Source organism: Agelaius tricolor, unplaced genomic scaffold (genome assembly GCF_023055355.1).
Source record: "Agelaius tricolor isolate 1412-34295 unplaced genomic scaffold, bAgeTri1.0.p SCAF_15, whole genome shotgun sequence".
NCBI classification, from domain to species: domain Eukaryota; kingdom Metazoa; phylum Chordata; class Aves; order Passeriformes; family Icteridae; genus Agelaius; species Agelaius tricolor.
Window position 1 is genome coordinate 20,537,821 of NW_027269275.1, and position 13,397 is coordinate 20,551,217.

At 62.3% G+C, this 13,397-nt stretch overlaps 1 protein-coding gene and 1 long non-coding RNA gene across 7 annotated transcripts in view; one reads left to right on the forward strand and one right to left on the reverse strand.

Annotated features, from left to right (window-relative positions):
- Positions 1-991: 991 nt before the first annotated feature.
- LOC139596491 (uncharacterized) lies at positions 992-8,321 on the reverse strand. Its single transcript, XR_011681331.1, has 2 exons — positions 7,352-8,321; positions 992-3,279 (listed from the first exon to the last, which is right to left on the reverse strand). It is a non-coding gene; the product is annotated as an uncharacterized lncRNA (long non-coding RNA).
- A 3,688-nt stretch (positions 8,322-12,009) lies between these two features.
- ACSF3 (acyl-CoA synthetase family member 3) overlaps positions 12,010-13,397 on the forward strand; it is a 52,938-nt gene continuing 51,550 nt past the window's right edge. For 3 of the 6 annotated variants that reach the window (XR_011681334.1, XM_071440860.1, XM_071440858.1), the window contains exon 1: positions 12,126-12,257. Coding sequence is in view for 4 of the 6 variants with exons in the window: in XM_071440860.1 (XP_071296961.1) it covers positions 12,251-12,257 (7 nt within the window). In the remaining 2 variants the exon portion in view is untranslated. The other 3 variants (XM_071440857.1, XM_071440861.1, XM_071440856.1) reach the window with 3 other exon arrangements.

Genomic DNA, 13,397 nt, shown 5'->3' on the forward strand with positions numbered 1-13,397 from the left:
CATCTGGCCCCCGCGGACACGAGGGGCGAGCGGGGGGCTGCGGGTCCCTCCCGAGCATCCCCCGAGGGAAGGGAAGGGAAGGGAAGGGAAGGGAAGGGAAGGGAAGGGAAGGGAAGGGAAGGGAAGGGAAGGGAAGGGAAGGGAAGGGAAGGGAAGGGAAGGGAAGGGAAGGGAAGGGAAGGGAAGGGAAGGGAAGGGAAGGGAAGGGAAGGGAAGGGAAGGGAAGGGAAGGGAAGGGAAGGGAAGGGAAGGACGGAGCGGCCGCGGCTCCCCGGGGCGGGCTGGGGCCGCCTGGGGAGGACATGGCCCGGGAAGCATTTTTGGGAGGGTGCCGAGTGCCAGGATGCAGGACCTGGAGAACTCAGCTCCTCGCAGGGACATCCCTGTGTCCCCATGTCCCCACACATCCCTGGATGTCACCATGGGGGCAGTGCCCGGAGAGCTCAGGCCAGCACAGGGACGTTCCTGTGTCCCCACGCATCCCCGGGATGCAGGCACTGCCTCGAGAGCTCAGACTCACACAGGGACATTTCTGTGTCCCCACGCATCCCCGGGATGCAGGCACTGCCTCGAGAGCTCAGACTCACACAGGGACATTTCTGTGTCCCCACACATCCCTGGGATGCGGGCAGCACCCAGAGAGCTCAGACTCACACAGGGACATTTCTGTGTCCCCACGCATCCCTGGGATGCGGGCACTGCCTCGAGAGCTCAGCTCCTCGCAGGGACACGGGCAGGAGGAGGTGATGGGGAGGAGGTGACGACCCCGGCCCTGCCCAGGGGACACGCTGGCAGCAGGGACGTCCCGCGGCGCAGCAGGGAAGGCAGAAGGGAGCAGGATCCATCCTCTCCCGCGGCAGGAGTGGCCCAGAGGGGAGCCGGAGCCCCCAGCATTCCCCTCCCTGCCCCTCATTCCCAGCTCATTAAGGCTCTCCCATTATTCTGACATTTTGTGCGCGTCACGTAGCGGGAAGAAGTAATTTACTTAGAAGAAATTAAAAGTTCATTTTAATTGAGCGCACACTGCAGTATGCAAATGCGGGCGCATTATGTACACTGATGCGGAGACAAAGGCTGTAATCAACTGTTAACCCTTTCCGAGCCATCCCCGCGCTCCTCCGCAGCGCCGGCACCGCTCCGGCCACTCCGGAGACCCCTGAGATGGGGCTGTGCCCCTTGCCCGGAGCAGGGGCAGCACAGAGCCCCGGGCATCGCTGCGTGCGGCTGGGAGGCGGCAGCCAGGCAGGGATGCCCAGGATGGAGTGTCCCCAAATGGCTGTGACGCGCTGGGATGGCTCCGAGCCAGCCAGACTGGGTGGATGGTGGGGCAGGGGCTCTCCAGGGCTGGGGAAGGCGTTTGGGGGAGCTGGGATGGAGGTGCCGAGGGATATCCCTGGGGATACATGTCCAAAGGCCAAAACAGGGCTCGTGGCTGCTGCCAGCACCTTCAAATCCAAATACCTGGCTAGTGAGAGCTGGATGGGAGGGTGGTCCAGCTGCGATGAGCCCGTGATATTCCCAACATCCTGTTGCTATTTTTTTAATTTTTTTTTTTTTTTACTACCTGTCAGACCTGAGAGTTTTTTAATGGCAGTGCAAATGGAACCGGCTCACAGATGCGAGATGACAGCCCGCTGCAGGGAGCAGACAAATTACCTCCAACCTCGGCTCAGGACGCCCACAGACTCCCAAACAAAGGGAGCTGGTGTTTGGGGGCTGCTGTGAGCTGCCAGTGCTCAGCCAGGCTCCCACCCCGCTCCTTGGGTGCTCCTTGGGTGCAGCAGCTGGGGGGACCCCGTGGATTCCAAGGGATGCTCCTGCTGCAAAGGGCTTGGGGGAAGGCACAGGCTCATCCAACCCCATACCATGGGTGGGTGATGCTAAAAATCAGAGAGCCCCGAGGGCAAAGGTGTCCCTTTGAAGGGGACACAGCAGGGATGACAGAATGGACCCCAGCCACTCTTTGCAGGAGGAGTGACACCGTTGGGAATCCCTTCTCCTGGCTTTGCCAAGGATGATCAGGGACAGATCTGGGATCTGTCACCCTGAGGGGGTGACAGCGGGTGGCTTTTCAGCCTGGAACCACACGGGGAGGAGGGCTGGGGACACCCCGGAGCTGCCGCCTCCACCTCAGGCGCCCTTCAGCCGCCCTGTGCTGCCAGGGGCGCGGCCCGGCGCTCGCAGGAGCTCCCCAGGGCAGCCCGGGTGGTCGGCAGGGTTTAATTGCTGTGTGTAACCTTTGCAGCCCGTCCCACGTGCCGGCTGGGCGCCGGCTCCGCGGCTCCAGATGGCACCCGGGAAAGAGTTAAGTCCGCTGTGATCAACAGCAAGAAGCAAGTGGTAAACAGTTTTTCTCTCCCTCTGCTAAATTAATATGCAAATTCCCCCCCTTCTCTCCCCCCCCCCCCTCGCTTCGAAATTAGCGAGGTAGAATGCTTGGGCTAATTATGCATTCAAACGAGCAGGCTTCGTTAATGTGGCACTAAGAGGAGCCTGAAAATGATTGTGAGACGATGAAATTGAAATTGGAGCACGGCACTTCTAATGCATCTGGAGTCACTCTTGCGTGCCCCGGCAGATGTAACCTGGCAGTGACCGGCAGCCCCCGCCCGTGCCCGGGCACCCGCAGCTCCCAGCGCCCCAGAACCTCTGCAGCTCCCCCATTCCACTCCAAAACCAGCCCCTTTAAAGATTGCCCAGCCCAGCTCCTTGGGGACAGAAGGGTGGGATGGCCCTGTGCACACAGAGCTCCTGGTGTGGGGTGGGGATGGGGCAGAAAACCCAGAGCATCCCCAGGACACGGAGAAGGGCTGGGATCAGGAGTGGTGGGGCTCCAGGAGAGCGAAGCAGGGGCTGGCACAGCCCTTGGAGAGTCCATGCAGGTCCCCTGGGGGATGCTCCCAGTCTGGAGCAGGGCAGGGAGCACATTCCTCCTTCCCAGGCAGAATCCTGGTCCCCAGGGCAGCCAGCAGGGCCTGGGCATGTTTGGTAAAGCTCCACCTGTGCTTGCATGGATAAAGCTCTGGATGAATGAACCTTCTTCACTCCCGGCATGCTGAGTGCTGGTGGCTGCAGGAGGGTCACAGGGAAATCCCATTCCCGTTGCCACATCCCAGGGGATTCGGTGCTCAGCAGTTGTTGGCACATCCCAGCAAGGACCAGGCTGGTGGCACATCCACATCCATCACATCCTGTGAGCCCCAGGACTGTCCCACAGCAGGGAGGGGTGGCACAGTGACACCCAGGGCTGGGCTGGGGTGGCTCCTATAGGCCTGAAACCTGCAGAGGAAAAGCAGGAGAAAAAGTTGAGGGTGACAAGACAAACAGGGAGATGTTTTATTTTTGGGGCTGTGTTAAGCTGAGGATGAGCAGCCACCAGCTGTGATGGGCACAGGGGATGATGAGGGATTCACAGGAATGCTGGCTCAGGATGTCACCAGTGCCATCTCCGCTGGGATAACTGCTCCCTGCCATCTGCACAGCCCAGCATGCAGCCACCCAAGGGCCAAACCCAACTTCCCATGAGACACAGCAGCACCTTGGGACCAGCAGAGACTGGATGTCGGTGTTAAATATTCATCAGAGGTGTGGAATTTACTGGAAGCATCCATTAGGAGGTAATGCCCCATCCACAGGGGCCGAGGGGGGCAGAGGCTGCAGAGCTGTGAAGCAGAGGCGCTGTGAGGAATCAGTGAGCAGCTCCGGGCCTCAGGCACTCAACCACCGGGAATGAAGGGAAGGAGTAAACAGACAAGGAGATGAATAACACCCTGAAAAGGAGGGGAAGGAATGGGGGAGCAGCAGGGACACATATCCTGGAGGGGATGATCCCTGGGAGCAGGCTGGGTTGGAGTGGCATGGTTTGGTCCAGGGGGATGTGGAGCTCCAGGAGCAATGTCGAGCATCCCAGAGGGATGTTGAGCAGTCCTGAGGACACACACCTTGGCAGGGGAGGCTGCTGGGCTTGGAGTGAGCTGTAGTGTGCCTGGGCAGGGCCAGGGCATCCCAGGGGCATCCCAGGGGCATCCCACAGGCACCTGGAGCCGCTCAGCAGCATGGCCTGGGCTGGGGGCTGGCACATGGAGGGTGTGTGGAGGGGGTTGTGCAGGGGATGTGGAGGGGGTTGTGGAGGGGGGCATAGAGGGGGTGTGGAGGGGTTGTGGAGGGGATTTGGAGGGGTTGTGCAGAGGGTTGTGGAGGGGGGCATGGAGGGGTTGTGGAAGGGGGCATGGAGAGGATTTGGAGGGGTTGTGGAGGGGGTTGTGGAGGGGTTGTGGTGGGGTTGTGCAGGGGTTGTGGAAGGGGGCATAGAGGGGTTTTGGAGGGGTTGTGGAGGGGGTGTGGAGGGGGTTGTTTTCCTCCTCTCTCCGGTAATTTTTCCCTCTGACTATGATGCATAGCGGTGCTAATTCGGCACGTTGCCATTAATTCCAGCACAGCTGCCGCTCTCTCCCTCAAGGCATTTCGCTAATACTCGGCTTCAGAGCCTCTCAGCAAATTAACATCATTTGTTCTGCAGAACATGTTTTATTTCTACACTACATGCATAGCTTATTACTCCTCCAGAAACTCGGGGTGTGCAGGAGGCAGTGCCACGGGCACGGCCCTCCAGAGCCAGCCCTGCTCCCCAGCTCGCTGTGCCCACCCCTGGACGGGCACAGGGGCACAGCCCAGTCCCTTGTGCCACCTCGCTGGCCCCAGCTGCAGCTGCAGGGATTTTCTCCCAGTTCCAGGACGCTGTGGTGCTGTTGGAACACCCAGGGCTGGTGATGTGAGGGGGGATGGTGGCAATGCTGGGTCAGTCACTGGCTGGCATCTCCCGCATCCCCCTGGGTGATGCCACCTCTCAGTGCTCCTACATTTAGGAACAGAGCTGACAAGATGTCCCAGGATGTCGGGGCCAGGCTGGGTGTGACACTGAAGGGAACCAGGAGCCCCCAGCACCAGCAGAACAGCTCAGACCCTCTGGCAGCACCTCTGGGATGGAGGAGAGCACTTCCCACGAGGCCCTCGGGGCTGTCGGTGGGGCAGTGAGCTGGGCAGGGTGTCACCAGCAGGCAGGGTGTCACCAGCCAGGCAGGGTGTCACCAGCCAGGCACGGGGTCCTGCCACCACCCAGCAGCCCGCAGCCCCTGCCAGCGATAGTTTCAGGTCTTTCGCTTTGATTAAGGTTATTTAAGCTTTTTACCAAAACATAAAACCTGATTGTTTGCATAAACAACCTAATTGGATTATAGTGCACAGCATCGCTAATGCCGCGGGCTGGCTGGGAGCCGGCGGGAGCAGGGAGCACCGGGAGCACCGGGAGCACCGGGAGCACCGGGAGCCGGGATGGGCCGGGGATTGGTGACACCCCCCGTGTCCCACGCCGGGGTCTGCATCCACCTGTCCCCTTCTCCCAGGCACCTCGGGGTGGGCGACAGCCGTGCGGGGACAGTGCTGTCCCCAGCCGTGGCTCTGTCTGTGCCCTTGGTGTTGCCTCACCTGCAGGGCGAGAGGGGACAAAGCCCCCGCTCCGGCACGGCTGGTGGGAGGAGGAAGAGGAAGGTGGAGGAGCCGAGCGGGAAGCAGGGGGCCGGGAGCTTTGCAGGAATGCTGCCTGCGCAGCGTTTCCATGGCTGGGAGCTGCAGAAGGCTTTCATGGCAAGAGGCGGAGAGGCTCCATGAATATTTCATTAGGAAAGCAATGTGGTGTGCTGCAGAGAACATCTGGCTGGAGTCCCTGGAGACCCCTGCCTTGTGCAGGAAGCAGGAACTGTGAAATACGGAGGAAAACGAGGGAGAGGGGGAGATGGGGGGATCATCCCGTGACACGGGAGCGTTCCTGCCCTCTTGGCCCCGCACTGAGCAGCGCGGGGCGGGCGTGGGGCTCTGTCCTCGGGGAATGACGGGAGCTGGAAAGGCTGTGGTGGTGCCATCCAGGTGGAGGATCTTTCCCTGGACATTCTGGGGACCAGGCTGCAGCAGGATGCGATATTTCATCCCAATATCCAGTGCAGGAATGGGCAGAGCTGCTCCTCCAGCTCAGAGCTGAGTGGCCGGGTGATCAGCCCAGCCTTGGGATGGGATGGGATGGGATGGGATGGGATGGGATGGGATGGGATGGGATGGGATGAGAGGGGATGGGATGGGACATCTCTTGCCACATCACTCCCAGAGAGAAGCTGGTGCCCTCAAAGCTGGAATCCCTGGGATCCCTGCCTTGGCTCCTGCAGGTGATGGGTGCTGAGGGAGGTCTGTCCTGCTGGGACTGGTGCAGAGTGGACATCCCCGGGCACAGGGATGTGGTGGGCACAGGCAGGGTGCAGAGCAGCAGGAATCGGGGTGCTGTGACATTTGGGATTGCCAGCATCCCTGTTTCCCTTCAGTGCCAGCTCCTTCCCCCAGCATGGGCCAGGTTTGGTGCCTGGGGACCCTTTTGCAGCCTCTTCACACAGTGCCAGTGGATTGGTGATGCCATGCTGCTCCTGGCTTGGGAATGGCTCCAGCATTGCTCCTGCACCCTGGGCAGGCAGGAGGGCACACAGCAGCACCAGCTCTCTGCCCTGCACCCACCACCCCCTCCGCCCCACACCCCCAGCCCCACACAAACCCCTACTCACACCCTGTCTTCTTCACCCAGCACCCCATGGCCACGACCCCAGCATCGAGCAAGTCATGGCCACGGCACCACGAGCTTCCTGGCAATCCTGTCCTTCCCTCCTCCTCCTCCTCCCCAGCACAGTGATGGATGCGGGGACTCTCTGCCCACCCTCCCTCTGTCCTTCTCACCCAGCCACCAGGCTGTGCTCTGGGGCAGCTCCGGGCTGGGAGCAGGGCGCGTTTCCCACGTGCCAGCACTGCTGGTGGCAGGACTTTGGCTCGGCAGGGCTCGGTATCAGCAGGACTTTGGCTCGGCAGACTTTGGCTCGCACCTCCCTTCCCGCAGCCCCTCTGGCCCCGGCCCCTCCGCCGCCGGCAGACAAAGCCCAGGCAGACAAAGCCACAGCCTCGCTCGCCGGCCCCGCGTGCGGCAGAGCCTCTGTGCAGCCCCACGGCGAGCCCGGCCGGCACCTGGAGCCTGTGAGTGCCCGTGCCAGGCAGCGCTGCAGGCAGGGGAGGCTGTGGGACAGGCTGGGCAGGGAAGGGCTGTGGGACAGGCCAGGCAGGGAAGGGCTGTGGGACAGGCTGGGCAGGGAAGGGCTGTGGGACAGGCCGGGCAGGGAAGGGCTGTGGGACAGGCCAGGCGGGAGCTGGTGGGCCAGGCCATGCAGGAGATGGAGGGGTGGCAGGGAGGCCGCGGGCAGGCTGCGCGGAGCCTGGCACAGACACATGCACGCACACGCACACACTGCACAACGAGGGCACATACCTCTGTCCTCTCTGGCTCCCCACGCCGTGCCTCCTCCATGTGCTGCCCGTCCTGCCTCAGCCATGCTGTGCCTCCTCCTCACCGCCCGGCCTGCCTCAGCCACGCCGTGCCTCCTCCTCGCTGCCCATCCTCCATGTGCTGCCCATCTTGCCTCAGCCACGCCGTGCCTCCTCCTCGCTGCTCATCCTCCATGTGCTGCCCATCTTGCCTCAGCCACGCCGTGCCTCCTCCTCGCTGCCCGTCCTCCATGTGCCCGCGCCGGGACGCGCTGCCAGAGCCTCCTCTCCGCCGCCGCTGGGTTTTGGCCCCCGCTGCCTGCTGGCGTTTTGGCAGCCTCGCCGCTCCAGCGATGGCATGTGTCCATTATTTTTTTTTTTTCTTCTCTCTCCCTTTCACAATCCGTCCTCCCCAGCCTTCTCTGCCGGTGCCTCCGGAGCCGCCTGCGGTGCCAGCTCGCAGGGAAATTGGCAGCGAGCGCGGCACAGGGATCCTCCCGCAGCTGACGGAGCCCTGCCAGGCGCAGGCAGCCCTTCTGCCAGCCACCAGCCTTGGCACGGGGGGCCGGGGGGCCGTGGGGGGCTGCCCAGGCTTGGCAGCCCTTCCCCGGCACTGCGCGCCCCGGCCGCCACCACAGCTCCGCTGCCAAGCGCCAAACGGGGGGAGGAAAAGGGGAGAGGGCAGAGAAAGGAGTTGGCTTCACCGTGCCCGGTGGCGGGGACCCACCGGGGACCCCTTCCCTTTGCCAAGGCCAGCTGGGCGACGTCCTGGACCTCCAGAGCCCGTCCGTGGTGCCAACGTCGCGGGCAGGGGCTCAGCCCTGTGTGCCCCACGTTGTGTCCCCAGCCCGGTGGGGAAGCCATGGCAGGGATGGCAGGGATGGCAGGGATGGCAGGGATGGCAGGAGCCGGCGCAGACCGGCGACGCTGCGTGGCGAGCACGGCTCCCACAGACACACCTCTTACCCAGCATCCGTCTGCTGCACAGGGGGGCCCGGGAAATTGGGAAGGGGAGAGTGGAGGAGGGACTTGTGGTGATGGGTGGGGGTTTTGGGGTGCCCTCTGGCCGTGTGTCGCCTGGCACGGCCATCTCAGCCTCGTGCAATGGAGCATCCCCAGCTCGTGCCAAAATCCTGGCCCCGGTGGTTCAGTCGTGCCATGGCTCCATCCTGGCCAGCCATCGGCGTGGCAGCCAGCCCTGCTTTCCCAGCTTTTCCTCCCCAGGCTCCTGCTTTGGGTGTCCTTTTGGAGGTAGAAGTGGGTATGTGGCTTGTGCCTCCACTGCACCGTGGATGCTCCTGGTGCCAATGCCTTTAGAGGGCCCCTAAGGCCAAGGGAATGGGATGGGAATCACCAGGCAGGAGACAGGGAACAGTTCCTGCTCAGTTTCTCCCAAAATAAGCCATTTACTGGGAGCCACTGGGAGGCACGGGGGTGCTGGGGCAGGCACCAGGAGCACGCAGAGAGCAGCGGCCATCCCTGGCTAACAGCTTTGCCCCTAATCAGGGATGTCTTCATGGAGCTGGCAGGAGGAGCCAGGAGCCCTCCACGGGCAGGGTGGGGTGTGAGCGGGTCCCACTGGCCAATCCCATCCTCCTGCCACGCTTTCCCGGTGTCCCTGGGTGGTGGCACGTCCCAGCCCGGGGATGTGGCAGCTCCTGGGATGGCATTGACAGTTCGTGCCATCCTGACATGCCCCGTGCCCCCGTGGCCCGGTGGCTGTCCCCGGCCTGCCCGTGTCACACGTGCGCCTGCCATTTCCTCAGATAAGCAGCTAATCTCCATCAATCATCATTCCGGGCAATTATCATAATAGGGCCATTTTGCACTTATCCTCGCCACGTGACGCAGGAGCCACTTACGGCTCCACTTCACTGCGAGCTGCTCCTGTCCCCGGGGAGTCCCCATGGCAATCGTGTCCCCTGCAGGGCCCTGGGGACAGAGCGGCCCCGCCGGGCGCGGGCAGTGCCTGCAGCAGCTCGGGGATGCTCCTGCCCGGAGGGATGCAGGCAAGGAGGGACCTCTGAAATGTGGGGGAAAACACAGGGAGAGCCTGACCCTGCCGCGGGAGCAGCAGCACAGGGTTAAACCCGAATTGGGGACACGATCTGCTTTGTGCCACCATTGGGGACACTCAATCTGCTTTCTGCCACCATTGGGGACACTCGATCTGCTTTCTGCCACCATAGGACCCTGGTAGCCTAGGGTGGTGCCGATGCCATGTGCCTGTGGCAGGGGACAGGGCCAGCAGCCCCTGGTGACCTTCACTGCCTGGCAGGGAGCAGCTTAGGGAGGCTGGGAAGGGACCAGGGCCTCGGTGGGGATTAGGGGCCAGCAGATGGATGGAGATCAAACGTTTCACTGCCCCTTGTTTATAACATCCTCCTGGGCAGCCACGGGGATCCTGGCACTGCTCTGGCTCTGTCCCTCCTTGGGCTGGGGCAGAATGGGGATAGGGACACCCTTCCATGGTTTTGGGGTGTCCCAGTGGGATGAACGGGCTCCCACCTTGCTGTGCTGCATCCTCATTCCAAGCAGCACCACGGTGGAAGCTGCCAGTGCCCCAAATCCCATCCCATTATCCCATCCCATCCCATCCCATCCCATCCCATCCCATCCCATCCCATCCCATTATTCCATCCCATCCCACAGCACTGGGATGAACTCACTGTCACCCTGAGCATTCCCTCAGCCCCACAGTGTTTGTGCTGTTTACATCACCCCAGTAATTACTTCCCTTTTTTTTTCCTTTAATAAATACGGATGTGCCACAAGTAAACTCCAGTGCAATAAAAGCTTTCTGCTGGCTCCATAATTAACCACCGAGCTGAGCAGGGCGGGGAGGGCAGGCACAAACCCCTCCCGCCCCCCAGGGCTGCGGGCTCACAGCCGGCTGGGAGGGACCTGGGAAGGCGCTGTGGCAGCCTGGGGACAGCCCTGGGGACCGGGTCCATGGGTGAGCAGGGCTGTGCTGCACGCGGGTCTCGGCTTCCACTGCCAGCTGTGAGGGCACATCTGGACTGAACCCTCTCCAGGAGGTTGGGGAGCAGCCCCTTCCCTTCCCTTCCCTTCCCTTCCCTTCCCTTCCCTTCCCTTCCCTTCCCTTCCCTTCCCTTCCCTTCCCTTCCCTTCCCTTCCCTTCCCTTCCCTTCCCTTCCCTTCCCTTCCCTTCCCTTCCCTTCCCTTCCCTCACCACTGTCCCTGGGGACATGGCTGGCTCCAGATGGCCAGCGGCACCAGGTGCCAGGGCCAGGGTGGCACAGGGTGTCAGGGGGTGACATGTGCTGTGTGTGACATCCCGGCCAGCTGGCCCTGCCGCCTGCTGCCCTCGGGGGGAGCATGGCCCTGTCACCCCCACGGAGAGGGGTCCCAGCTGGAGGGGCCACTCCTGGCTCATCCTTGTGTGTCCCAGCGCTGTCCCCACCTCTGTTCCTGCTGTCCCTGCCAGTCCCTGCAGCACCACAAGGGGGTTGGCAGCAGAGACTCCCCCATGGGCACGCACCCCGGGGAGGGGCTCATCCCTGTGTGGAGAGATGTGCCATGGGGAGGTGTGCCATGGGGAGATGGGCCATGGGGAGATGAGCCATGGGGAGATGGGCCATGGGGAGATGGGCCATGGGGAGATGAGCCATGGGGAGGTGTGCCATGGGGAGACGTGCCATGTAAAGCCATGCCATGAGGAGGGAGCCATGCCATGAGCAGGGAGCCATGCCATGGAGAGCCCTGCCATGAGCAGGGATCTGTGCAGGAGTGTTGGGTGCAGGACTGTTGGGTACAGGCATTGGGTGCAGGAGTGTTGGGTGCAGGAGTGTTGGGTACAGGTGTTGGGTGCAGGAGCGTTGGGTGCAGGATTGTTGGGTACAGGCGTTGGGTGCAGGAGTGTTGGGTGCAGGACTGTTGGGTACAGGCGTTGGGTGCAGGAGTGTTGGGTGCAGGAGTGTTGGGTACAGGTGTTGGGTGCAGGATTGTTGGGTGCAGGAGTGTTGGGTACAGGCGTTGGGTGCAGGATTGTTGGGTGCAGGAGTGTTGGGTACAGGTGTTGGGTGCAGGAGCGTTGGGTGCCTCCCCCAGCGCTGGGATCCCGGCCCTGTTTCCGCTCCCAGCCCTGGTGGAAACACACCTGGGAGGTGGGTGGGGGTCACCGCGGCCGTGCCGCTTCACAGCCCGCTGGGCACAGCCGGGGCAGCTCGGCTTGGTGGGGCATGGGCCATGTGCCACCATGGGAGCTCTGTGCAGCCCTGCATTGCTGTGTGTCCCCAGGGTGGCTGTGTGTCCCCACAGTGTCTGTGTGTCCCCTGAGTGCCTGTGCATCTCTGGGATCTCTGTGCGCCCCTGGGATGCCCGTGTGTGAATGTTCCCCGAGCCCAGCCCATGCCTGCCCCCTGCCCATACCCCCAAGTCCCTACATCCCCAAATCCCCCAGACCAGGCCCATGGCCCCAGGATCCACGAGGCAGAGCAGGAGCTCCACACCCGCCCGCCGTGCCATCCGAGGGTGACACTCCGGGGGCTGCAGGCACAGTCAGCCCCGCGGAGTCCCGGCCCCACCCCCCGTGGGCGTTTTGGGGCAAAATCGCCACAATCAGGCGCGGTCTGGCAGAACGTTCGTGCGCGGAACGTTCGGGTCGCGACGCCGCGTTCCCGCCGGAGCTGTTCGCGGCCGGACCGGTCCCCCGGCGGCAGGTGAGGCCCCGCGGGGCTGCGGGAGGCGGCGGGGCCGGGGCGGCTCCGGGACGGTCCTGGGATGTTCCAAAGCCGGGACGAGCCGGGGCGCGCTGCCCTCGGCCCGCTGTGCTCGGACCCGGCCCTCGTTCCCCGCGGGAGCCGCTGGGTGCGGGGCCTGCGGCGGGGCGTCCCCGGTTCCTCGGAAGCTCCGCGCGGTTTGTGCCCGTTCCTACTCCGGGATGTGCCGTGAGTTGGCTGCGGGCAGGGACCTGCAGGGGGGGAATCTGCTCCGGAGTGAGAGAAGAATAAAGCCCTGTGAGGGTGTGAGGCCATGGCACAGGTGCCCAGAGCAGCCGTGGCTGCCCCTGGATCCCTGGCAGTGCCCAAGGCCAGGCTGGACAGGGCTGGGAGCAGCCTGGGACAGTGGAAGGTGGGACTGGATGGGCTTTAAAGTCCCTTCCAATCCAAACCTTTCCCTGTTTTTTGTTTTGTGAGAAGGGAAGAACAGTTAGCATCTCAGGTATTATTTGATGCCTTTCCCAAGTCCTTAGTTACTTTATGATTTTCTAATAAAGTACTTTTTATGATTTTCTAAGAACGCAGTATTTTTATCTCTGTTGTAGAAACAGCCAGGAATCCCTTTGTGTTCCCATGCTTGTAAATGAGGAAAGGGTGGAGTCCTGCAGGTCAGGCTCACTCTGGCAGCTACCCAGTCACAGCTGGAGCCATGATTATTCCTGTAATAACTCACTTTGGAACAGCTCAGAGTAACTCCAAGGATCATTTTACTCCAGGGAATGCATTTTATGCCCTTTATGATTAGAAAATGCAGAGGGGGATGGCACAAAGTGCCCAGGACTGTGCAGTGGGTCAGCTCCCAGTTTGCACTGGTTTTGTTGTGCTGGGAGCTGGGGAGAGCCCCCCAGCTGCTTTGAGATCTTCAGCCTTAGGAGGAGGAGGAGGAGGAGGGTTTGGATTTTCCCTTCCAGGAGATTTGAACCTTCCCTTCCAAGGCAGCAGAGCCACATCTCTGCCCTGCCCTCAGCCTCCTGTGGGATCCAGGGACAAATCTTGTTTCCAGGTGTGCTGTGCTGGAGCTTGTGGCACCAGTGATCCCTGAGCAGCAGGAGGGGATGGCAAACAGCCCCTGGATTTACCCCACGTGTCTGCAGCCCAGCTCTGGAACACCCAGCATTCCCAGGCCTGGTTGGAGGTGCTGCTGTGAATTGCTCCATTAAACACAGACTGCTGGGAACGGGGTAATTTGATTTTTGGAAGGAGCTGGAGGAGCAGTGAGAGCACTGAGAGCATTGGCCACGCTGGTCCTGGGCAAAAGCTGCTTCCAGCTGCTGCCCCTCATCATGCTCAGGGCATTGACACCTTGCC